A 26329-nucleotide genomic window follows, 5' to 3' on the forward strand; every position below is an offset into this window, starting at 1 on the left:
TCTATGGTCTCGTCTTTTATCGTAAGTTAGTCACTGTTGAGAGATGGAGCTTACTTTGCATCACCTTGCAAAAGTTTTCAAACCAGCTGATTTTTCTGGTTTTCTTGCATAACAGCCGCAAACGTTTATACCTTTCTATCAGTGCAGATTTGCAAACGTGAAGAAAAAGTGCATCAGGCTTTTGAGTTAAAAGCTTTGCAAATTCATGGTTGGGATGGAAAAAATGAGATGGAGTGAGCTCTTGCCTGCATGAATCATGGAAAGTATGTTTATACTCTAAACACAGGAGCCTCATGCAGGTATGGCAAGTTCAGAAGGCTTTCTCTGATTAACCAAGCCTGTTTTATAACTAAATGTTTTTTTGTTCTCAATTTGTGCTTGCATGTGCAAAAGTGAAAATCGTTTTTTTCTTTTGTAACGTTATGCTTCAGACAGACATACAGAAAGTGAAACTTTATTAACCTTCATTCCAGAAGCATAACTGTTATCTAAACTCTCATTTCACTTCAAACTTTTATTTTATGGGTGGAAATAATCCCTGTACAGAGTTTTATTTGCTTTGCAAATGGTGGTATAATTACAGGTGTACTCTCCTGTCGTATATCAGTGTTTAAAACCTTCTAATCTAATTAGTAATGGGACATCAACTCGGCATATAAAATGACCTGACAAATACAACTTTGTTGAAAGCACTTATTTGTTATTGTGGACTTTAATTTTACCCAACCAAATTTACATAGAATAAGAAGGGGTTGGATTTTTTTACAGGAAAAAAAACGTGCATGTGATCTTATGCTAATGCAATAAAATATAATTTATTTTAAATATGGCAAGCGTTTATAACACAAAATCTATTTCGTCTGACAATCTGTTCCACTTTAGATGGGTTTTACTTAGATACAACTACATTTTTAACTGTCCTGAATAGTAATTTAAGATATTTGCTTTCACATTCTGACTAGTAACAAGAATAATGCAAAAATATATTCAGTTAGACTTTAATGAGTTGAGATGCTTTTCAAGTTATCACAAACGACATCATTTGAAGCGTCACCTACATTTGTAGTCACAATTAAAGATATCTCAAACTTAGTAGTCAAAATTCCATTTTTAGATATCTGAATGAAGAAATCGTGCATAAGCCTCCCTGCGTATGAACTGTCCAAACAGCTGCCTGCAGAATCTTGGGTGTGCACAAAACTGTCAGACAATGCTACAATGCAGAAAGAACTCATTAGTTTGGAATATGCAGAGAATGCAAACTTCCTGAACCTTAAAATCTCCAAGGAATTTTCTATGCATTCTTTTCCGATACGCACACTGTACTCATTGCACTTAAAATTTGAGAAGCTGCTATACTGTCAACCCATTCCCAATCTGAAAATGATGGATTATCAAAAATCTATTTTTGATATATTTATCTCTAAGTTAGTTTTACATAGCAATTTTTTGCTTTTAATATATCTGCAAGTTAATTTCCACTAGTCAAATCTAAGATATCTCTAATTAGAATTATGACTAATTAGAATCAAAAGGAGATATCTCAAGTTTTCTTTAGTCATAATTTAATTGATGATATATCAGTAATTCACAGATATTCACAGATATTCATTGTAAATCTGGAACTGAAGTCTCCATAGGACTGCAACTAAACCTGACATAATTTATATTAGTCAGAATGTAATTATGTAATTAGAAATGACTCGAACAGGCATTTTGTGTCTTCAAAAAATAATAAATATGTCTAGTCATCGGACATCTGGAGTGTATGGTGAAGTCGATTTTATGTTTAAATGGCCTGCCATATATTAGGCATTATTTTCTAGAGCTCTTAAACGGGGCTGCTGATAATTTACCATTTAGATTACCTTAATAGTTTGTCGGCACTGTTATGTAAAATATCTAAAGCAAGCAAATGCAATCATTCTCCACGGCTACATCATAAGGCAGTTAAAAAGGTTTAGATTAACACAAATCTTGTGTCTCACGCTGGTGAATTACGCGATGATGTAATTGACTGATTGGTGACGTAACCAATCCGTAAATCGAGGTGGGCGGTCCAGAGACACCGGCGGATTAAACCTCGAGCATCTTGTTATTTTTTAAAGCCGCGCCTCATATAGAAACGGTAAGTCTCTTTCTGTTTTCAAATGCTGAAATATTAAAATTTGTCCACTGGAAGTGAAACAGACGTTTGTTTCGGCCTTAATTTAAAAATAAAAATAAAAATAACGGTACAGGATTTAACTGAGAGCACATTTAGCCACTACCATCTTTTGTGTGACTGACGACTGTGAGCGCGTTCATAAAAAATGAAAGCAGTTTTGTTTCATGCACATGACATGCAACTTAACGTGATGGGGTTTTTTCTTTCTTTTGCCCACAATTCAAAATCTTTAAATATACGTTTCTGTATTGTACGTTACCTTTAACGATATTTACTTTTTGAAGTATGTGTTTAGATTGATTAAAAAACTAAGAGAATCAATTGATAAAACAGGAAAGGGGAGCACTCATCACCAGGGGTGAATTCAGACGGAAGCTGGGCTACAACCAGTTGTTCCCAACCCTGGTCATCAAGCTTCTCTTCTCCTTCGTAACTAAGGTGGCTCCTGGCTTGTTGCCATACACCTAACTTTAATGAAAGGGTGATTAACAGGCTTCAGCAGCACTAGATGACATGTAGAGGAAATCATGCAATCATTTGAATCAGGTGACTCTGTTCCAGCTCACCTGGAACAGAGACCTAACATCTGTAGGTCAAGGGGCCTGAAAATCAGGATTGGAAACTACGGCTGTAACCATACAAGTTTCACTTGTGCATGTAAATTACAGCAGACTTGCAGTTCCAAAGATTTTAAGCCGTATAATTCTAGTATTTCAGAAAAAATACTAGAATGAGAAATGCTATTTATCCTTTCTAAAGAGTAACTTATAAATGCAGTATATTTCTACAAATGTCTTTATTCCTGATAATCATCACTGCTGAGTGCATGCCTGTTATACTTATTGTCATACAATTGACAGCATGCAAGGCTTGTTATGGAGACTTCATCCTTTTGGTGCCACTCCTTGTTACATGATTTGTGGTGATAAAATGAATCTTGTCCAGTCTAGTGGGCTGTGAGTGGAATAAATGGGCCTGTATGTTATTTAATATCTTCGACCCAGGGAAACACAATGTCTAAATTATTAATACGATTGTTTATTTGAGATGACAAAAATTTTGTCCCAATTGCTTCCTTATGTTTTTTTTATTTTTAATTTTGGATTTTATTTTATAGAATCGGTGTATAAATATTGTGTTTTCTGCTGAGCTCGTCTCATATCAGTGCAAGACTAACACGATTTGCAAATTTAATTTTCCAAGCTCAGGGATGGCAGGAAGCCCTGATCACCAACAAGGGGATGAAGGCCCTCAGAACACAATCATTCGCCTTCAAACCTACTTACACGGAGGAACCTCCAGCTTGCTGTCAACGGTCCCCACCGTATTTGTTTTTCCCGTCTACAAGACCATTTTCCGTCAACAGATCCACAACGCCTCAGTGCAGCAGGCGGTGGGACAGCTCTATAAAGAGGGTCCTCTAAAGCTCTATAGGGGCATGGTTCCACCACTCCTGATGCGGACCCTGAATGGCACGCTTCTCTTCGGCCTCCAGGACACACTCCTCCGTCAACTTTCCCTGTCAACCACCACCTCGGCCGCTGCCCTACCTGCTCTGGCTGGATTTGGGGCAGGTATTGTGGAAGCTGTGGTCTTCACCCCATTCGAGCGAGTTCAGAATGTGCTGCAGAATGGCCACAATGACAAGCATCTACCGTCCTTGAGGAGTGTTCTCATGAAATTGAAAGTAGAAAGGATAAGTCAGGGCTATTACAGAGCCTTCCTGCCCATCGCAGCCCGCAACGCCCTCGGCAGCTCCCTGTATTTTGGCATGAAGGGGCCTGTGTGTGCCGTTGTGGCGGGACAGGGACTCTCTCCCATGACCTCCTCATTCGTCTCAGGAACGCTGACCTCGATGGTAATCAGCTTGACTCTGTACCCTCTGTCTGTGCTGGTAGCAAATATGCAAGCACAGGTGGGAGGAGAGGTTAAGGGTGTCATTGCATGTTGGAGGCAGCTGTGGAAATCTCGGAATCATAGCTTGGTTCTGCTGTATCGAGGAGGGACCCTTGTTATCCTAAGGTCATGCATTACGTGGGGAATCACCACAGCTATTTACGACAGACAACAGAAAGGATCCTCCTGAACGTGGATGCTGAAAGTTATTCTGCATCAACCTTACTTCTCATTAAGAGCAAATATAATAAAAGACTTTGTTCTTCTGATTTAGTAGGTTTTTGAAGTCTAGGCCTTTCTTACAGAAGAAATTCTGATTCGTCAGAGTAAAACTCAGGTGTTCCATATCTCAGTTAAAATTACTCCTGGACCTGTGACTGTGTTAGAGCCATTATTTGCAAGAAAGCTGATGATTGTTTTCACAGGAAACTGAGGTTTGATGCAGTGGCTTACCTTTGTGCAACTTGTACAGAGAATTAAATGTTGAAAGTATTTCTCAACAAAATAACTCTTGGATAGGAAAGTTTAATAGTGAATGTTATTTTAATTGCAAGTGAAACAACATTCACTTGAAATTGAAATTAATGTTATTTTACTGTTTTTTTTTTGTTTGTTTTTTTACACTTCCTTTAGTTTTCTGCAGTTACTCTGACTGACAATGCTAAATGTCTTGTTCAAGGTATCTGTGTATTGGTGGAGCACCAGCTTCTAGATCCAGTTCCTGTGTAAATAATCATCAGTTTCTTTGTATTTAACCACCCAATGCAAACATGGTTGATGAAACATCATAGAAAATTTTTTAAGTATTTTTTTTTTTTTGTCATTGGAGTTGTATAATATTAAAAATTGGATTTATTTTTGGACCAACGTGGCTCCAACCTCTGGGAAATCTTGATTTGTTATGAATGAATGAAATACAAAGAAAATGATGTTCTGCATGTCAAATATGAACTATATGCAACAATGCAAACTAATATCATTACTGCCAAGAAGCTTTGGTGAACATTTCTCACGTTCCTCAAGTTTTAAGCAGATTATGGTGCTGGTTAAAAAAAAACTGCCTTTGTTCTTGTTGACTTTTATGGGAATTTGTGCTCATTGCAATGCTGTTACATATTTGTGAACAATATAGTCTGACATTTTTACTAATATAATGGTTAGCTTGAGAACACAGTCGGTGTCTTTATTGAACAAATGTGATCAGATAACCATGCAGTAACTTAACGTCAAATGTACAACAAAAAGCCTCTGATTTAAGAAAAATTGACACATATGGGTAACAGAAGATCCCCCAAAAATAATTTGTATCAATGAAAAATGAATCAAGAGTTTACCTTTAAATGCATGTTGACTGGACATCAATTAAGACAATGTTGCATGCAGCGCAATATCAAGACACTTGTATACACTATCCTGTAAGTAATGTTATTGTTGTTGGTATGATAGCAGCTTAAGACGTGGTTTACAGGCACCCAGACAAAAACAACTTAACAGTAAATCATAATGTTGTAAACCAACTGTGTCAGTTTGACCTTTTAATTATTTATTGTCTTCCAGATTGTCAATTTAAATTAATCTTAAATGATTAATTTTTATGCATTTTGTATCAATGGTTGTTGTTGGTGGCTTTTTAGGTGCTGAAAACCATTCAACTGATTTTTGAATAATAAACTCTGTTGGCCTTTAAAAAAATCTTTAGTCCTTATTTACAGTTTTCATGTAGAAGTACAAATAAAACTACATATTTACATATATTGTAAAAAAAGGACAGCCATTTTTCACTGACTGACATAAATACTTTGCTATACATTTCTGTGAAAAATTAGGACACCCCATTAAGTATTAAATATTTTTTTTAATCAATAAATGATCACAATTCAAAATCTGATCTATTTTTTTAAGTCTGGAAAAACAGAGAAATGTACCTGCAAACAGACAACAAAAATCTACATTGATTCACTCATAAGACAAAGATTATCTACAAAAATGTGTATATTATACCTGAGAAGGAAGTTTGGTTTCTCTACCTTCTCATAGCGAGTGTTGCTCCCTATATCTGAAATAGCAAAATCTGGGCTTTGACTAGTCCCTTTAGACTAGCTAGATTTACTAGAATGTTTTAGGTTATTGTCACATTGAGAGCACAGTCCTGCTCAAGGATTAAACTTTGTTGCAGATGGTCTCCATGCTGCACAACACTGATATAGTGTCTGATTTGTGGTTTATGATTTGACCGTTTTTAAATTGTTGGTGTATTATTTATTTATATGTTTTTATGTTTGGACTCCATTTGATCATCTCTTACATGTTTACAGGTCATATCTCAACAAACATCTTAGGTGAACGGGTTGTTTGGTTTGAGATTTATATCTCTTTTTTTCTTTTCTTTAAAAGATTTACAGTATTTTCAATATTTCCTTGGCTTTGGAACTACCACAGACTGTAGCAAGAATGAAAAGCACAAAAATGGTCTGATCAAAGATTGACCTAATCATTCTGCTGTGATTACAGAACATTTGTGAAGAAGGGATACTTAGTCCAAAATATTATTTAGCTACCTGTTTAAATCAATATTATTCTGTTCTTATTCTTTTCTTATAGCTATAAAAAATTACATAAATATATATTAATGTTCCCTACATAAACTTTGGGGAGTTGGTGTGTGTTTGGTTGTGTGTGAAGTGCAAAATGATAAGGGCAGCATTTATGCAAGATCCGCCACTGTATTGAAGTGCTGTGTAACAGTGAACCAGCACTACCACTTGGTATCGGATCAATATACCATGCTCGCTTTTTTCCTCATCAAGATGCAATAGTAAACTAATCTTATCAATTATGCATTGCTGCATTTTCTTTCTGTCATCCATTATCGGCTAGTGGTGTCAGGTCAAATGCAGGCCACTAGATGGAGATGTTGTAAAAGATTCAACATTACAATCGTACGTATTACAATACGTACGATTGTACAATTCTAAAAGCCCTTGTTTCTCTTGCAATAGGTAGGGGAGATTTTTTTAATTTTTTTTAAAAGGTTTATCTAAGCAACAAAATGTGATAACAGGACGGCTGGTGGAAGTATACTACAGTGTAATATGACGCGTGTCCAGTTGAACTGCTTCCCTCGGATGTGTGGGAGCCAATGAGAAGCAGAGCAATAGTGTCCATGTTGGCGTGCAGAAGGGCGTGTTGTTCCTATTTAAACCCCGAGCTTTGCACAGATTACACACAAGCGCATCTTACCTGGAGAGAACCGTCTCACAGAGCACCGCTGTACCAGGTAAAAACACCTTTTTACCACTTCTATCATTTGGCAAATTAAACTTTGGGCTTATAAAAAAAAGAAAATACAGAATCAGTGTAATCTGAAATTAATTATTTTATGTTTATGAGGTCTCACGAGTCTTTGCCAGGTGTTATATAATATTTTTGCTGTAGGCCACTATAAAGCAGTGTTGTTTTTGCATGCGAATTGCCCGGTTATGCCGTTCAGCTAAAGCTGACACTCCTGCATTCTTCACTGTAAGGGAAGCTTGACTAATAAATCACTTAATGCTATTGTTTTGTCGCATCGTGCATCCGCTTGTTTGTACATTTCATGTGGCTCAGAATTTAGTCATGCAGATAAGATTTTAGTGGGTTGGCAATATCCCACAAAGGTTGTGCCTTTAATTTTGCATGCACAATGAATACTTGTGTAGTTTTTCTGAAATAAGTATTAACCTCATTTCAAATTACACATTTTAATATCCACACACAAATGCAAATCAGTGAGCATTTTACCTCCTCATCCAGTTTACCTCACTGTAACAGTGAAATGTGTGAACCGAATCCTAACAAAAGCTCTCTGTTGATGGTTTTGCATAAAATCTAACTAGCCTACGTGTTATGCCTTCAAAATAGACCTCTATTGAATTTTTTTTTCAACCTAGGTGTAACTCAGTTTTTTTCCCACTCTGCATGGGCATGCGCTGCAGATTGCTTGTCATATGCACCTCATATTTGCATTCGTATTCCCCTCTTTTCACACAGAACTCTTCCAAAATGGGCGACAACAACCCAGTCAATCAAGAAGTGGAGCAGTTTAACAAGCAGAAGCTCAAGAAGACGAACACAGAAGAGAAAAACCGACTCCCAACCAAGGAGGGTAGGTGTTAAAAGTGAAAGGGGAGCGGAGGGGGAGTTGTGAGAGTCTTGGGTTAACAAAAGTTGGTCTTGTCCACACCTGCTTCAAATGTTACCTTTTCTTTACTTGGCTCCATTGTGCTTCAACTCCTCCCTTCCTAACCTTAGGAGAGGCAAACATTGCATCACAGATCAGAAGAGTGTACACGCCCATCCACCTGAGAGCAACTCCCTCCTTTCTACGAAATGTCTATGCATATTGCCACCCACAAGTGCACTATGCCAGTGATTCATTTATATGTGCCTGTTTTATCTTTTTACAATTATTATAAATTTTATAACCCCAAAGAGCTTCCTTATTTCTTGATAAGTACGAGGAGAAAATGTACTGGGGTTTTTTTGTTTCTTTTGTTTTACATAGCAGTAAATACAGGAGAGTAATTCATTTAGGATCTCTTTTTACATGTGAAAAGTGTCTCAAAATGCTCATTCTTTGCCACCAGAGGCCCAGAGGCTGATCTACCTCTTTCTTAGTCTAAATCTAGCCCAGACTGGTAGGTCACAGGGGAAGCGGGGAAACAGGAGGCTCTGCTGGCACATGTTCATTTTATGAGTTTCTTACTGGAACACTTCATAAAAGGAGGAAGATAAATTTATGGTCACTGTAGCACAATGGTATCATTTAATTTACTGTCCTCCTTTAAAACAGGATGATGGAAAGTTTAAGACCACAGACACTAGAGTAATTAATGCAAACTATTTAATAAGGATGTTCATAACTCTATGTGCCTCCAGGCAGTTATTGAAGATGCTGCTCATGCCTGGTGGTTGGTTTAAAGTTTTGGTAATAATTAGCTGAAGGCAAAGTTTTTTTTGTTTTTTTCTGAATGAGTAACTTATATTTAGACTAACAGATAGTGGCAGCTCTTATGAGATTTTTGTATTATTATTTTTTAGCACAATCTCTGAAAGCTCGCTTTAAATAGTAACAATTTATTATGACCTTTTACGTGATTTTTCTTTCTGTTCCTATCTTTCATAAATTCTGTTAAATAGGCCCTTTGGACCACTGATAATTTTGGAAAGGCATACAAAAACCTTTGGAAAGGTTTTTTTTTATGCCTTTCTGTAATGACAGCCATAACAGAATTTCAGAAGTTGTTTTCTTTTGTTTGTTTTGTATTTTTTTTTATACCGGTATTACATTTTGCTTTGCATTTATTAGAGGCAAAAAAAGAAAAATAACAAACTCATTTACTTTTGCTTTATTAAATAAACACTCATTACAAAAATAATACCCTAGAAGACTGTTTGGCTAGTCTTTCATTTTATCTGAGAAGACATTGTTTCCTCTGACACACCCCTGGTTGTGCTCTCCACCAATAGGTGTGTCAATACCAAGCCCTTCTCAGTCAGTACCCACAATTTCATTTGTCCTGTGTTGCTCTGACTTTGACTGCCTGAATTTCAGATAAAATACTATTAAAATTAAGTTTAGAAGGAAGAAACCAACATATGTAACTTAAGTATTCAAGGTTACTGGAAGGCCACAACTATAAAATAGAAAATATTGTATGAAAACCAAAAAATAGGTAAATATATTTTTAGTACTACTTCTGCAGTACTTCAGAACTCACCTGATGCACAATTTGAACCTTATGAACAAAAGTAAATTTAATTCCATTGGTCCCAGTATGCATCTACTATTCAGCAAGACAGTACATCAGAATGGAAATGTATGCTTCAAAGACCGAACAGAACCTGACGTTCCTCAAAATCCATTTTATTTCCTTATATTAGACCTTCTTCCAGTGCACCAGCGTGCATAGTAAGACAGGAAACACTGGGACGGCAGTTTTAGATTGAAGTGCTAGTTTGTGGTATTTTACAGGAGTGCTTCTTCATCTGTATTCCACGCACACCTGATAATTTTTGGAAACTGAGAGGTTGAAACATCTGACACTGGAATGCAGTTCAGAAAATTTATGTGGAGAAACATCTGCTGTGGGAGTTGCTATATAAACATTACTACTCTACTACTGGTTGAAATTCTAGAGTATTATAAATACCATAAACCTATACCACATATCCACAATCACTACTGTGTGCAGTGCATGTATTTGTGATACAGGACCTCCATTTCAGAAAAATCTAACGGTTTTCACATTGACATAATTTTTTTTTTCTGTTTCTCCTTTCAACCCTGCATAAACCTTCTTTGATAGAAGGTTGTGAACAAAATATTTGACAGTAATCTTGTATTTTACAGTTTGAAAGTCATTCTAAAGATTTAATTCTCATCAATCTGTCTTTTGTGCTCACACAGAAATTGAAGAAGAGAAAAAGGCCATGAAAGAGGGGAACAACTGAAACACTCCTGCCATGATTTTTCTTCCTCCTTCTGTCCTTCTCGATCACCTTGCTTGTCTTCCAGTTCAGAGTTCTACATCTCCATCTTTACTGCTGTCTGCCATGTTTTAATGAAAATGGGTTTAAAGGTTGCTCAAAGTGATTAAATAATCTCAATGTAATCCAACTTGTATCTAAAACTAAATGTAATGGGTGCTTCTTGTGCTCTTCCTCAAGATTTTACACAGTGTTGAACCGAAGGCAGTAAATTGTAAGTGTTGGACTTATACTTAAACAAAAATGAAAATGCAAATGTACTGCAATGACGTAATTCACTGATACCAATACCAAAAGTATGCCTGTAAATGGTGCATTTAATAAAAATGTAGAGAAGAATAAAGGAAAAAAACATATTTTTGTTTTAATAAAAATCAACGTGACAAATGGTTTGCCTAATACGAGTCACTGTGTTCAAAATTCACTTTTACCATGTCTGATGTTGTAATCATTCAAGAACCATAAGAGTTTTGTCAAAACATGCCTCACATTTTATACATTCCAACACTTTCAACCAAATGTTCTGTTAGATCTAAATATCAAGTAAACTGAGAACACACAATGACCAGAGATTTATTTTTCACAGTACTTTAGTAAAATAATTTAAAAAATAATTATCTCATACAAAATTGTCACTGTCTGTTATAAGATGGTGCAGGATTCAATTTAAAACCTGTTTTGGTTTGCCTTCCATAATCTTGTTTGGTAATCCTGGGGTTGATGCATGTTCTGTTTACATTTTTTTTCTTAAAAACATCGGTTATCTCCTTTGCAAGAGCTGGAATCAAAATATTTATGTTTTTGTGTTAACATTCTGATGAAGGTCCCTCAACCAACAGGTCTGGGCTTGCAGGGACAGAAGAGTGGTTAAGAATATATTTCTATATGAGCTGGCAGAACAATTTTTATCTTGGTTTTTCCAATCTAAGTTTTAATTTCTAAATGACATATTTTGTGAATGTTGCATTTGCTGTTCTTCCTAAATGACGGAATACACAGAATAGAGCAAACTTGTGTTTGTGTTTCTGCTGAATTCATCCAGACTGATTTCTTCTCCCAGACTCTTTTTGCAAATGGCTTAAACTTGTGCAGGGTTTTTCCACACCATCTCTGTTGGGGCATGTTTTTCTCACAGCATGCAAGTACATGACAGGACAAATCATCCATGCAAACTACTTTGGTCATTTTACATTACTGTGGAGTAAAATTGTCCCACTCTACTTTGCATGGTTGTTTTAATTCAACATCAACTGAGATTTTTGAACATGGACCTCTGGTTTGAGGTCACAGTATCTCAAATTAATCAAAGTCCATACCTTAGGCCATTCCAAAACCTTGTTGCCTCTCTTTTTTTTGACACATTGAAAGGTGCACTTGCCATGTGCTTTGAATCATTGTTTGTTTTGGGTTGTTTTTTTTGTAAAACTAACAATCTAAATTCTTTAGCTTAAGATCACAGAATGATGGTCAGACTTTGAGGACTTTTTGGCACCAAGCAGAATTCATGGGTCCATCACCTGCAGCACATCATCCAGGTCCTGAAGAAACCCCAGAATACCATAGACTGGGTATAGACAGGGCTGGCAAATCTGTCGCTGTTTGATACCAAAATTCGCCACACTCATTGAAGACAGCACTGACAAAAGCGCAAGGTGTGAAATTTTAAGCTAGTGCTACAAGTCTGCAATAGTTGTCAGAGAGGTTGAGAGACTTTAGGTCAGGGATGGCGAACCAGTGCAGCATTAAGAAAAAAAGCTCATAAAGCTCATGTAGGCCGTCAGATAACCAGGCGAATCGTTTCTCGAAACCAGCTTAAACAGAGTTTACTTCAGTTCTGGACAGGGTAAATCCCAGCAGATTTAGGAAACTCAACGTACCCGTTAGACGGAGAGCTGGTAGCACATCTCCCCTCTCAGAAGAGGAAGTACGAGAGTGAGAGAGTAGAGACAGAAAGGAGGGGGGGGGGTGTTGCGCAACAACACTCATCACCATAAAGAGCCTCACAATAATTTCAAGATTAGCTTTATACCACATAGCTAGCTGAAACAGCTTTTTTCTTAGTCCTTAATGCTCTAGTTGGACACCTGATAGTATAAAATTTTTTACAAGTGTCTTTAAGCGGGTGCTCTGTCACCTGTGTCAGTGAAAACGACAATGATTAGACTTGTTTAAGTGTAGTAAAAATTAATTCATAGACATACAGAGAACTTTTGAGCTCTGTCTTCCAAACTGGCGGATGTGGAAGTATCTCATATAGAACATGTTTTAAACATGGAGGATAATTTACTCGTATGGCTCAGATTTGTACCTATTTGATGGTATTGTGGTCTCTACCGTTTTCATATTTTACACTGTAGTTTAGTCATTATGTTTGGTGCAACAACCGAAGATCATCACTGGCCCCATATTAGCCCTCTTTAAAAACTTCCTGGATTCACTCCTGCTCAATGGTTTTAAGGGGGCATTTAATAAACAATATTCAAGCATTAATACAAATTAAACCTAAAAATCGCTCCATATCTCAAATCCACGAACCTGCCACTCTGAGCATCAGCATTGATTGTGTTAATGTGATCAGAACCGGTTTGCTTTTCCCATTCTGCACCAGAACCTGCCCCGCAAACTGTGACATATATGTTCGCTTCTATCTTATTATTTCCGCAGCAGCAGCTTGCTCTGCTTCCCTCTCACCTCTGCGTCACAATTCTCTGAGCTTGGAAACAGCGCAAAGCGCACCGACGTGAAATAATGCAGCCGACAGAAATACAGAGACCTGTTGAGGAAAGCTGCCATGGAGACAGATTTTATTCCTAAATGATTCAGCTTCCATCTAACACCTAACCAAAAATGGCATTGAGTCATTCTCTTTTCTTATTTCAGGATTCATGTTTTGAATCCTGAAAACATATGCCAATTGAGACAGGTGACTTCTACAGTGCTTTAGATGTTCTGTTTTTTTCCCTTGGTAGATCAGTCCTGGATGACCAACAGCAATAATCTCCGTATATTAGCCTTTGCTACAAAGGTTCAGTATTCGTTCCCTGTTTTCTGTGGATGGTGGCATTCACACTGGTAGGATTGAGTACTAAGAAACAATCCTTTCTAGAGTGACGTCAAAGACTTGCTTCTTATTGGTTCTTAAACTTACTTGGAAGATAATGTGTTGCTTTTTTAAGGGTCAGAATATGTTGTCAAAAACATCAAAGTATGATATCAGTCCCGCATTTCATCTGTTGTATCAACAGTACAGCCTGGTCGCAGTGATGTGAGAGTATGGGGGATACATTCTTGGCACTCTTAGGGCCCCTTTTGGGTTATTTTTCAGACAATACAAATGATATAAAAACATTTCTGTCACTCATGGTTTGTAATTGGGCAATAAACAACTGTGTATGCCCTTATTTAATCATAATGGCAAAAGAAAATGATCCCAAATGATCCTAATGAAAAGTTTACAAATGTGGACAGTTTGGCCTGCAGGCTCAGAAATGGCCATCAACAGTAGCCATCCTTATTGCTTGTAATTAGAACGTGTGTATAAAAAGTAAGAGAGTTTCTGTGCTCAACCCAAAACCATTCATGTTTCATCCAATGCTGCACTAAGTTACTGGGGAAGACAGCCCAAGAATTAACAGGAGACTGTATTCTGCCAGGATATGTAAATTTATTAGCAAAAACACAACAACACCTCAATCCCACTGATTCCTTGGCATGTTTTCCAAGGAAGTAGGAAGAGAACTGTGGAAGTCCACCAGGTCTTAGTCCCTCTTGGTTATAATTTCAAGATGCCTGAAAGTGCCATGCCTATTTTCTTTAGACTATTTAATGCAAAACACCATGATAATTTCCAGCCATTGTGCAATTCAGTAAGGATACAGAAAAGCCCAAAGATATTTTGGTATGAAATGTATATATCAATCCCAGATCAAAAGCTAAAGACTTAGGGAAGATGTAGGCTAAAGTGAGAGCCATTATCCACAGTGACAAAAGTCCTTTATTGACAAGGATAAGAGGCCACTCAGAGCAGATAAAGTCATTACACTAAATTCAACATAAAGAGCCAGATTATAGTTGTCTGAAACATTCAAGCAAAGGCTACTTTTTAGAAGCAAGTCCTGTGGTTTGATGAAACTAAAATTTATTTGTTTGTGTTTAGTCATAATTACTATTGCTACATTTAAAGTAAAAAGGGGGAAAGCTTGCAATTCTGAGAACACCAGCACAACTGTAGGAAGTGTTGGAACCATCATGTCACAAGGCTGTTTTGTAAAAGGAGGGACTTGTTGCCATTGTGATGAAAAATATATGGACATATTGAAACAATATCTTAAGATATCAGCTAGAAAGTTAAGCAATTGATTAAAATGGGTCTTCCGAATGCATAGTGACAGATGTGGCTCCCACCTGTTTAGAGTTGCATTTGAAACGTAATCAATTACGAATTTAATGATGGCTCTTGACTTAATGTAATGTTTTGATTGTTGATTCTATGTTGCATGACTTTGTGTTTTTGTGTTTGTTATAATGTAAAGCACCTTGAAATTCCCTGCTGGTGAAATGTGCTATACAAATAAAATTTGATTGATTGATTGATTGATTGATTGATTGATTGATTGATTGATTGATTGATTGATTGATTGATTGATTAAGGACAATAAAGAGTTCCCATCAAAAAAGTCTGACTTCAGTTCATAAAAAATAGGCAGAGCTGAAAATGTGCACGTAAACAAGGCAGCTTACGAAACTGACATGGTTATACCAGTTCTGTCAGTAGGAATAAACTATAGATCAAGGGTCATTCAATTGAAAATGCAAAACTGCATGTAAACTTCTTAACTTGATGCTAAATGATTTAAATGACTCACTTATTGTTGAACATTTTGTAAGTAGAAATAATTTATGTTATTTGTAACTGATTGAATGACTACTGTGTATCTGAATATCTATCCAGTTACACACCCATTATATTTGCACAAACACCTGTAACTATAAGAAGGGGTGTGTACACTTTGAGAATCATATTATCAATTGAACTTTTGGATCCCAGTGTGGGTTGTTGGTGTAGAAAGTTCCTAAATTCTTGTCCTGAAATCTAAACTAAATTTAATAGTGAATCTTGATACACACTTTTTGTTTAATTAAAAGACAAAAATGGGTAAAGGATACAGCAGCTTTTGTTTTGTCTGCAGCCTATTCCAATTAGCTAAATAGCGATGATTTCATAAGTCGATGTGTTTTTTGTCACTGTTATTTATGAGCCAGGAGAAAGCACACCAAAAGACATACATTCTGTCTCCTCAGTTGGAAACGTTGTTTGACACAGCGACACATAGCGGCTTTAATTTTGCATTGCAAGTGTCTTACTGCAGTGCGAGGTTCTCCCATAGAGGGCGCTAACCAACAGGATAAGTGGAAGGGGGAGGAGCGAGTGATGCTCCGCTGCAGGTCTGCTCAACTGAACTGGGCTAACTAATTCCATCATCAAGCTAGTTAGCAGCTGTGCGATGCGCTCACCAACAACAGAAGATGGACTAGCTGCTTTCCCCGCTTCACTGTTTGGATAGTCGCTTTCGGTCCGCGGGTCGTTTTCTCGTGGTTGTAATTAGCGTCTCCATTCATGCGGTGCCCTGTGCCGCTGTGGAGGGTTTGAGCTCTGAGTGGCGGGAGGCTCAGTCACCAGCTCGCAGGGACAGCACGGCTGAATCACCGGTACGGTTCTGTTGTTAGCATGCATGCAAGCATTAGGCAGGGAGAGGCATTTGTCTCGGTAGCAACAGAATGTCGCAATTTTAGGCTAATAATTAGCTTATACAGCATCTAATAACTCATCTGAAGCAGTGACGTTACGATAAGTGGAAACAAACGCTAAGTCCGATGGGTTTACATGTGAATAGCGTGTTTATATTTGAGCTAGTGTACTGGGTGAATACGTTTATGTAACGGAAAGAGGCAGAATTATTAAGCGTCTGTATCATATAGCATGTGTTACGGTGTCTCCCAGCAGAGTAGCAGCATGGTGGTCCCGGACAGTTCCGGTGTGGTCCCTGAGCCCGATAACGGCAGGCCCACCGGCCTCACGGAGAGCTCTGATCCCGTGTGTGAAGAGGCCGAGGAGAGGGGTCATGACCTGGCTGGAGTAGAGCTGGAGGAGGTGCGGAAGCTCCAAGAGCTGGTTCGCAGGTTGGAGGTCCAGAATGAGACGCTGCGCAACAGGGGAGCCAAGATTGTTATCCCCAGAGGAGCCAATAGCAACCTGAGTGCCGCTGACAATATCAACAAGAGGCTGACCTGTGATCAGGTCAGGGTGGGCCACAGTGGAGAACCGGGCAGCACCGATTGCAAACTGTCTCCCCCTCAGGACAACAACAGCAGTGGGGAAGATATGTCCCCTTTGCCCGTGATCAGCAGGCTGGAAGACGACGACGAAAAGGAGGAGGACAGGGTGGAAGAGGAAGATCTGGGCCCGTGTGGGAGCTTTCTTTCTCTAACATGTAGAAACAGCAGCGAACGGTCTCAGGGGCAAAGCCAGACCCCTGAGAGCCCCTCTCAGGAGAGCTACGAGTCAGAGACGCTCACAGAGAGTGACTCAGGTGTGGACCAAACTGCGCTGGATGAGGTGGATGTCCTAGATTTGGAAGATGAGTGTTTGGAGGTGGAGGACGAGGACAGCTGGTAGGTCCCATTTTTCTCTGTATGTTATCTATGTTTTCTAGTTATGCAAACAAGTCACAGTTAACGGTTCATTTCATAATGTCTGCGTGCGTGTATATAAAGGAGGCCCCTTCAGCCACATGAGTCATTTGTACCTTTCCATTTGATGGCTGGATTGTGAAGTGTGAAACTCCCCCACAGGGCAGAAACTAGGCAGCATCTGGATGCATAGAAAAGCTCAGTCCTGCACAACATCAAACTGGTGCCTTCTTTCTGACCTCGTGCAGCTCAGACAGCCATATATCTGTAATTTAAAAGATGAGACGAGCAAAAAAACAACAACATTGTGCTTGACATGTTATGGTGAGCATAATTTGACCTAAAATATATGCCATTCTCAATGTATCTCCTCAAAATAAGTAAAAGCAGTTTCAGGGAACACGAATCAAGTCAAATCAAGCTTATTGGCTCGATTTGACACAAATTGCTTCTACCTCATTATTGTAATTCATCATTATGTTTCATACAATAACTGATGCTTGTTTACCCTTCAATCTTATATTACATGAAGAAGGATCAGCAGCATGACTCTTCCACAGGTTAACAATGGTCTTCCTGATCCAATAGAGCTCGACAGCCAAACCACTCAGCTTATTTCTTTTTCAGCTTCACATTATTAGCCATACCATATGGGCTTTGTGAGGTTATCATCGCCAAAACATGGGGTAATCCTCATTGCAGCATAATCTGATCTGGCCTGGATGTTGGCGTATGGCTAAACTGCTTTGAGGTGGATTGCACAGCATGTGATCTGAGGTGGGGGCCCCACGTGTGGCAAGACTGTTTTGTTCTGTTTATTATTATTATTATTATTTATTTCTGAGTGATTAATTAGATGCCCCACATTTAAAGATACTGTGTTTTATTTTTAGATGCAGTGTAGCGCCGAAGGAGATGCCCATCTTTGCATTCTCTTGCAGAGATGTTCATAACCTCTTAAACTTTTCCACATTTTGTCCAGTTTCAACCACAATAGTTGTATGGTTTTTGTGTTTTTTATGTACGTCATGTGGTACAGCTACACAGCTTTCCCAATAATTCTGAAGTTAAAGGAACATTAATGAATAGAAATCTAAAACGTGTGGTGTGCATTTGCACTAAAGGCTTTCCAGAACCACCTAATGCTGCTAATACAACTGCAAATCCTTTTCATCTAGAGACTTAACTTTTTACCCTAAAGCTCAGTCTTATTGTTTAGATTTAAAGCATTCTGTTGAAGTTCTGCTTGTATGTTTTGGATCATTGTCCTGCTCATATCTGAACCTCCAGTCTTTTCCAGCCTCATATAGATTTTTCTCCACGATTATCCCATGTTTTGCTTCATAAATGTTGTCACCGGTTTGCCTGCCATCCTGCTGAGGAAACCACAGCAGGATGCTCCCACCACCATGTTTCCATTGAACACAATGTGTTTAAGGTGATGTGCAGTGTTCGTCATATGCCACCTTAGTGTTTTGTATGTAGGGGAGAAATTACAGTTGGACAGAACATCTTCCACAGGGTACTGCTCTTCCAGATTCACATGGGCTGTTTCTATTTTTTGTCTGACTAATATTTCTTGCTAAGTCTCGCATTGTGATCTTATGTAATCTGAATCTAAAAATAGAAATGTCTGACTCCCTTTAGGATTCTTATTTCCCCCTGGGGTGATTGTCTACCTCTTTAACATTGATTATAACATTATGATACTGGGTGCTAATGTGACACAAATGGGCCTCAAACTTTCAATTCTGCCACATGTTTTTCTGATAAGTCTTTTGAAAAGATTTGGTAGTCATGTGGCAGGTGAAGCACTCTTACATCATCCATGTTTTCCTTGTGCTTTAACATTGTAATCGGCACAAAAACTCACCTAACCCTCTCCACATGGGTTTAGCATTTGATGTGGTTTCGATTTCTTCGTCTTCTAAATCCCCACTAACATCTCACCTGGTGACCAGTGTGAATGGATTGAGCATTGTTGCAGAACAAACAGAGTTTCAGTATGAAAGCAGCTTCTCCTGCCACCTGCCCTTCCATGTCCCCTACCCTCCCTCCCAGCTCTCTGGCAGGGTGTGTGACCTGAATATTGCTCCCCGCATTGTTGCTCGCTCCACTGGGAAACGGGACCTTTTGTGTTTGCCTAATGGGAAGATGATTTGCTGTTGATTTCTACAGAACCAGTCTATCCAGCATTGCTTTGTGTATCTTTACTGAAAAGATCAGCCCATGTGATCGTCACCACTTCAAAGCTCGCACAGACTTCACGGCCGTTTGCCGTCGCCGGAGCAACATTAGACGCCACAGAAGAAGTGCCCACAAGCAGCCATGGAAATCTGCGGCTGATGTCTCCTGAATAGAGGTTTTCTCAGCCTTTGAACTGATCAATCATCCACCCACCCAGACAACACATTTGAAAAAGTCTCGGACTACAAAAGAAGGGCATCCAGTCTTTTTGTTACAGGATGCGTTTGCTTTTTGCTTTCAAACAAGTTCCTTCGTCATTAAACCCCTTAGTGACTCATTAATCGACTTGTTGCTTTAATTTTTTGCTGTGAAGTCATGAAAAGAAGGTTGCTCTCATTTCTTCTGTTCCTACCTGCGGTTTTCTCCAGGTGTAACCCCTCGTCCCGTATGTTTTCTCTTGCGCAGGTTGTATGTTTCTCCAAGAAAGCAAGTGGCAGAGCAAGGTCCGGACTCACCGCTGAAGTGGTGTCGGCAGGCCCTCGACCACCGCAGCCCGGAGACGGAAATGGCTTGCCGGACATTGATCAATCGTTTGGACCAGAGTACGCTTTTAACACAAAATATGCATATTTTTGCTGCAACAAATCCAATCTATGGGATTTTTTTTATTAGGAAAATGAAATTTCAGCTCATTTCCTGCTCCCCCTTCGACTCGTATTCTTACTTACAGCTCACCTCACCGAGACATCTACACGAATCGGTCTGTTTGAGCTCTGCGGCGAAGCCTGAATGGTGCCATTCAATGTGGATGATCCACTTTTGTGCGTGGATAGAAAGTTTGCATCTGATCCAACAGACTACATTCATTATTTATCACATGCTCAGCGTCGGCTTCCTGCAAGCTGCAGGACCTGAACAACAAAGCCATTCACACCACAGCCGAACAACTGCATACAGTCATGGGTTAGATTGGATTACCTTCCCCCTGTTCCCAGGGCTGCTCTCCTTTTAAAACGACATCAACCTGATAGCAAAGACTGTAGAGTTAATCATTTAAGCAAGCACACGCGTTTTATGTGTTAATCCGATACTTTTAGTCTGCTTTTTCAGACTTGACGTCATTCTCCGTTCATGTTGGGTATCTGATCTGTCCTGTCCTGTTGCCCGCAGCGTCTCGATGGAGGACCATGTACTGCAGCCCGTCGGAGGGCGGCTCGACTAGCTCTGGCCTGATCTCTCCTGGGTACCACAAAACAACTAACAAATCCGTACTAACCTGTGGCAGCTCAGGTATGGCATGACATTAACGCACTGCTTCTCTGGTGGGAATAATGTTGATAACATTCACAGTTTACATGTGTGAGTTAAAAAGTGTCGGCTTTTTAGGAGCCACACTTGACCCTGTGCATGTTGACCCACTTTACTTTGGGCCTCCCAGCACTGCAAACCATTTTCCAAAATCTTTTGCATATTTTTTTTGGACTGATTACTACTTTCTGCCTGGCAACGATTTGTGTTCACATCTAATACCACAGAAAGCTAGCCAAATAAGGAGATCCTTAAATATGTATTTGTAATTGGTAACTTAGTGCTAATTACAACAAATTTTTTTTTATTTTCACCACAGACAAAAAACATCAGAAGTAAAACTACTGATGTGTTTTTCACAACCAGGTGCTATTTTATTGCATTATAATGAGTGTGAAATTTTATATGGCTGTCTAAAGATTCTTACTTTTTTTGTTTACATTTACTTGTAATTTTCCAACTGGAGAAATTTATACGTGGCTTAGTTTGTAGAGTCTGATTTCATTTCCTATAGTTTTTCTTTTTTTTTCAAAGATCTACAGTATTGATGTTTCCCAATTTTCCAAATAACAGACTTTTGGATCAACTTGAACATGCCTGGTCAAAGTGATCTGGTCCTGTTTAGTCTGAGATCTTTTACGTAACATGTTTTGCATTTGTCTTAATCCGTTATTTGTTTGTCAGCCAGGGGACCTCATGAGGAGATTAATCTTTCTAGAGTAATGCTGCCTTGCTAAAACAGAGTGAAATCTAAAATACGGTGGAGAGATTTAAGTTACAGCGCCTTGCAAAGGTCATACATTTTATCATGTTACAACTACACACTTCAATGTATTTTATATTGCATTTACGGGATTCCTTTTTTTCCATTTTACATTTATGTACTACTTGTTGTAGTGCATTGACAGGATATGAACACTTTTACAAGGCACTGTAAACAAAGCAAGACAGTAAAATTTTTGTAATGTTTTACGCCAACTTCCTGCTCCTGTGTTGTGCAAATCATCCTGGGAAGTGATTTTTGTTTTTTCAAGTTTGTGTGCAAACAGGGGAAAGTACCCAGGATGTGTTCACAACATTAACAAAGGATTTATTTTTTCAAATTACAGATTGATTCTTGTACAAATGATGTGTTGCTATGCCACTGTTTGCTTTTTCTGATGTTGATTTTTGCATTTTATTTACTCACCATAATATTAAATTTCAGCATCATTATGTAGCATTTAGTTTTTGCTGTAACAGGCATCACTGTCTATTATTACAGCTGTCCCCAGCATGCATTCAGCCCTGAGCTCCCAGTCCTCTATAGACAGTGAACTCAGCACCTCAGATGACTCCATCTCTATGGGCTACAAGCTACAGGATCTCACTGACGTGCAGATCATGGCTCGCTTACAGGAAGAGAGTAAGTTAGTGTGTCAAACAGAGTTGTTGGTGCTTCCTCTGCATCACTTCTGTGCGGGCAATTTTTGCTTCAGTGTGACGTCTTCTTTGGTGACAGGTCTTAGGCAGGATTACGCTTCCAGCTCAGCCTCTGCGTCTCGCCGCAGCTCCACGACGTCTTTGCAGTCCCTGCGCCGCGGCGGTACGTACAGCGACCAGGAGTTTGACACATACAGCCTGGAGGACGAAGAGGACGAGTTGTCATCGGCTCCCCAGCGCCGGCATCGCTTTACCCCGTCGCCGCTGGGCTCGCCTCGCTGTCTCTCTCCCTCCACCTCCAACCACGGGCAGGAGTACAGCAGTCGACTCGGGGCGCCGCGCACAAGAACGCCCAGGCGCTCTCTGCAGGGTCCCAGTGCAGAGCTGCTCAAATTCGCCAAGAGTGAAGGTAGACTAAAGCTTTGTAAGGAGTTACCATCGTGTGCGAGGCCAAGAATACTCCCAGGAAGGTTGCTGTAGTTTAAAATGAGGTTTATTCAGTTGTTGAATACATTTTGTGTGGTTGCAGAGGAGTTGAGACACAGCATGCCTAACCTGGCCCCCCGTACCAGCCTACGTTCCCTGGAGGCAGTCAGGAACAGCCGCAGCATGGAGGCTAACCTCCAGAGCTCTGGCAACCGCATGTCCCACCTGACCCGCTCCCCCTCCACAGGTAACCCCGCCCTCCTTACCCGCTTCCCTCACTCCTAAAATAGAACGTTCCACCGCCTCTTGATGTGTGCATGGCCACAAGAATGCTAAGACGAATGGACAGGAGGTTTCTTATTTTTATGCCAGGGGGTATGATTGGATCTTTTTTCTGAGGTAACATAAAAAAGATCCAATCTTTTTTGGATCTTGTTAATTAATGTGTTAAGCACATTAACATAATTCTTGTTAATTAATGCACTTAAAGATATAAATATTTCCAAGATTCATTAAATATACAGAAAGATATCCCTGATAGATTAATTATTACAAATTTGAGGCTATTAGTAAGGACGTAGCAGGCTTGTTTACATTTATCCATCTAACATGGCATCACATCTTGCAAAACAAATTTTGTGCATGCTCACATCACTTCGGATGCTACGATAAGCAGCCCTCATCATGAACAATGATGGTGCCAGCACTTTTGCCTGAAAGTAGTTATGCAACACTGCAGTTGTCATTTTTTCAATAGAAATATTAAAACAAAATAATCCTGCCTAAATCTTGTAGTCACAGTTATTATCGGCTTTTATTTAAGACATTATTTGCCACTACTGTACTTACACATGCATGATGCAACTCTCAAACAGTTGCACAAGCATCTCAGATGCTTCTCTCTCTTCCTCATTCTTGGCCCTTTGTATTTATTTTTCTTTTGCTAATCCAGAACTGCTCCTCTAAAGCTTCCACAGACAACACAGGAGTCTCACTCACACTGCCTCCCAAAAGTATTCATACAATTTCATTTTGTAACATTTGTCCTGTTAAAACAACAGACTTCATTCGTTGGGACTTTATGACATAGGTCAACGCAAGGTGCATAAATGAGAAGTGAGGAACAAATTATTAATTTTTGCTGAATTAAACTTGTCATGATATGTTCTTTGTTTTTTTATGTAAACAAACGTTGCTCTAGGGATACGCATAGCAAATAAGCTTCTGCTATAAATGTGAAGTGTTTGATGTTTAATTCAGAACACTTCCTCCTATATAAATACACTGATAGCTGTTTAAACAATCAACTGAAAGTAATGCAAATCTTTTGATCTCCTAATCTGAAAATGCCAAATAAGGGGAAAAAAACAGGATCCATGGTAACTCTGGAGGAGTTCCAGGGACCCTCTGCTCATGTTTGTGAATCTGTAGACAGGAGAGCTATTGGTCATGCATTTCACAAATGTCACCTTTATAGAAAAGATACAAGATGAAACCAGTTGTTGAGAGAAACCCATCCAGTCACATTTGCAGTTTGTAAAAAGCCATGAAAAACAGGTCGGATGAAACCAAGATTGAACTTTATCGCTATTTGTTGCAAAAATGGCACAAGCCCTCAAAAAGAAACATCTGGAGGCTGGAAACTGGGACAGAGGATCAGCTTCCAGCAGAATTGCCTTCCTAATCATACAGCTTGAGCAAATATTCTTAAAAAAACATTGAAGCCATAGAAGTTCAATCACATAGATACCTTTGTCCACAGTTTGTCTAAAATCTCAATAAACTGTACATATCAAGACTGTGTTGAAACCTTTTCTTTCCTGCTTAAGGTATGGCTTGTAGTCGTCTGCGGAGCAACGGTCAGTCTCCACTCACGTTGCGAACTCCGGTCAAAGCCGTCAACCCTGTGGGCTCCATGTCAGCTGGTCGTCAGTCTCCCAGAGGTCTCCCAGTCATCCAGTCGCTTCCTGTGGCAGGCGGTCGCCGGGTCCAGTCTCCAGGATCTGTAAATGGAGGAAGTTACGTACCTGGGAGGGCCTCGGTTGGGGGAGGAAGGCCTGCGGTGGGGCGGGGTCAGGCTGTGTCATCAATCTCCATAAGAAGCAAACTCACCCAGCCTCCCAGGAGGTCAGTGGCCAAAAGGAAACGGGTTCAGAAATGTGGATATGACGAAGAGTTTAAGTGTTTAGGGACTTTTAATTTTACACTTGTCTGAGTATAAATGGAGACTAACCTTTAATTTATTTTGACAGGTCTTTAGGCATGACTAAAATCTCAGATGAATCCTGGAAAGACGGCTGCTACTGAGTTCTTCCCGTCCTTGAGGATGCTGGAACACTAACCCCACTTTCCTGTATTTGAAGAAACTCAGCCACTGTGTCCCTAAATGAGTCTCAGAACCTCTAGGTCCTTCATTTCAGGCTGGATCCCTGGACTGCACTGGATTTGTAGTTAATCTCCTTCCTTTGCATGATACATTGTCAACCCACACATAGAGACAAAGAGAGAATGTGTAGGACGACGTGGAGTTGCACAGGCACACTCCATTAGTTACGTGGACCAACTCTTGATTTCCTACAGAAAAAAAAAATCTATATATATGTTTGTGTCAATTTGACATATTTTTCTATGGTGATTTTGAGAAACTGCTGGAATTTTAGGGGTCGTATTTCTGCACTGTTGCTGTAATTGAAATGAAGACAAAAATGAAGATATTGCTGGTTTGTACATTTGAATAACTAGATGAAAGTACAGTGTTGCATGCTGGGTTTTGTTGTTTTACCCTTTGCTCAACAGTCTTCTCATCGTTGTCTTAACTGCAATATGACAAATCTTCCATGTGTTTCAACAATGATCTGTGGAAACTTACAAATGTTTGAGTGACTTGTTGTGAATTGTGTCGTGTTTGTGTTCTGCTACATGCCTACACAGCAGTGCAACTCTTCTCAACCACACTGCCCTTATTGATATCTGAAAAAAACACATAGTTTGTGCCAAGGTGCATTAAAGCTGGAACTCTTGCATTCTATGAACAATTGAAGGTACTGAACACGACTGAACTTCACAGGCATTTTTACTGCATATCTGAAGGTGAATTGAAGGCCTGCTTTTTGTAAAACACTGTATTAAAAAACATGTTTATGCACAGAGGCCTCGTGCCTTAGTCAGCTATGCACCCTCATAAAGAGTGCCTCTGAAATTTGGGAGCTGTGATGAAAATGAATAAACTTGACCCTGAAGCAGTAAGTGTTTTCCTGGTTATTTTTAGGCTTTATTTGCCAAAACATTTAAAAAGTTTTAAACCACAATTTACTTGTTTACTCTGCAATCTAGGAATGAACAATAACAAAGGTCTAGCTCATTTATAGAGCATATTTATATAAAACAAACTCGATGTGCACAAATCAGTTTGAAGCTTAGAGACTTAATAATGGACCATAATATCACTTAGTTGTATTTTTTTTTATTTAGAAAAGTAAGTGTAAGCGTTTACTGTAATGTAAAATATGAAAGTAGTTTTTTGATTAATTTGCGTGTTTAGCTAAAATAATAAGATCATAAAGATAGAACTGGTGTAACTTGAGTTTTTCCTCATACTATTTTGTAAAGTGCACACTGTCCCCTGAAGCAAGACACCCCAACAACATGAGGTTGTCATTCTGAACGTTCCAGTTGAGATTGTGTTCTCAGAGTTGCAAGCTTTCC

At 39.1% G+C, this 26329-nt stretch overlaps 2 protein-coding genes across 4 annotated transcripts; both read left to right on the top strand.

The window, feature by feature from the left end:
- The first annotated feature begins 2041 nt into the window (after positions 1–2041).
- Positions 2042–5319, top strand: LOC114138871 (solute carrier family 25 member 53). Its single transcript, XM_028008318.1, has 2 exons — positions 2042–2128; positions 3371–5319. The coding sequence occupies exon 2, from the start codon at positions 3378–3380 to the stop codon at positions 4251–4253; it is 876 nt and encodes a 291-aa protein (XP_027864119.1). The 5' UTR covers positions 2042–2128; positions 3371–3377; the 3' UTR covers positions 4254–5319.
- Positions 5320–16009: 10690 nt separating this feature from the next.
- LOC114139342 (SLAIN motif-containing protein-like) lies at positions 16010–25870 on the top strand. 3 transcript variants are annotated; one of them, XM_028009238.1, is made up of 9 exons: positions 16011–16300; positions 16593–17263; positions 19934–20070; positions 20639–20758; positions 22041–22181; positions 22278–22607; positions 22728–22871; positions 24454–24751; positions 24877–25870. In XM_028009238.1, exons 2-9 carry the CDS (start codon positions 16605–16607, stop codon positions 24929–24931), a joined length of 1884 nt encoding a protein of 627 aa, XP_027865039.1. In that variant the 5' UTR covers positions 16011–16300; positions 16593–16604; the 3' UTR covers positions 24932–25870. The 3 variants fall into 3 exon arrangements, with proteins under 3 accessions (XP_027865040.1, XP_027865039.1, XP_027865038.1); XM_028009237.1 differs by having other exon boundaries at positions 16596–17263; XM_028009239.1 differs by lacking the exon at positions 22728–22871 and having other exon boundaries at positions 16010–16300; positions 16596–17263.
- Positions 25871–26329: the final 459 nt, after the last annotated feature.

The sequence above is a fragment of the Xiphophorus couchianus genome, chromosome 23 (assembly GCF_001444195.1).
Source record: "Xiphophorus couchianus chromosome 23, X_couchianus-1.0, whole genome shotgun sequence".
NCBI classification, from domain to species: domain Eukaryota; kingdom Metazoa; phylum Chordata; class Actinopteri; order Cyprinodontiformes; family Poeciliidae; genus Xiphophorus; species Xiphophorus couchianus.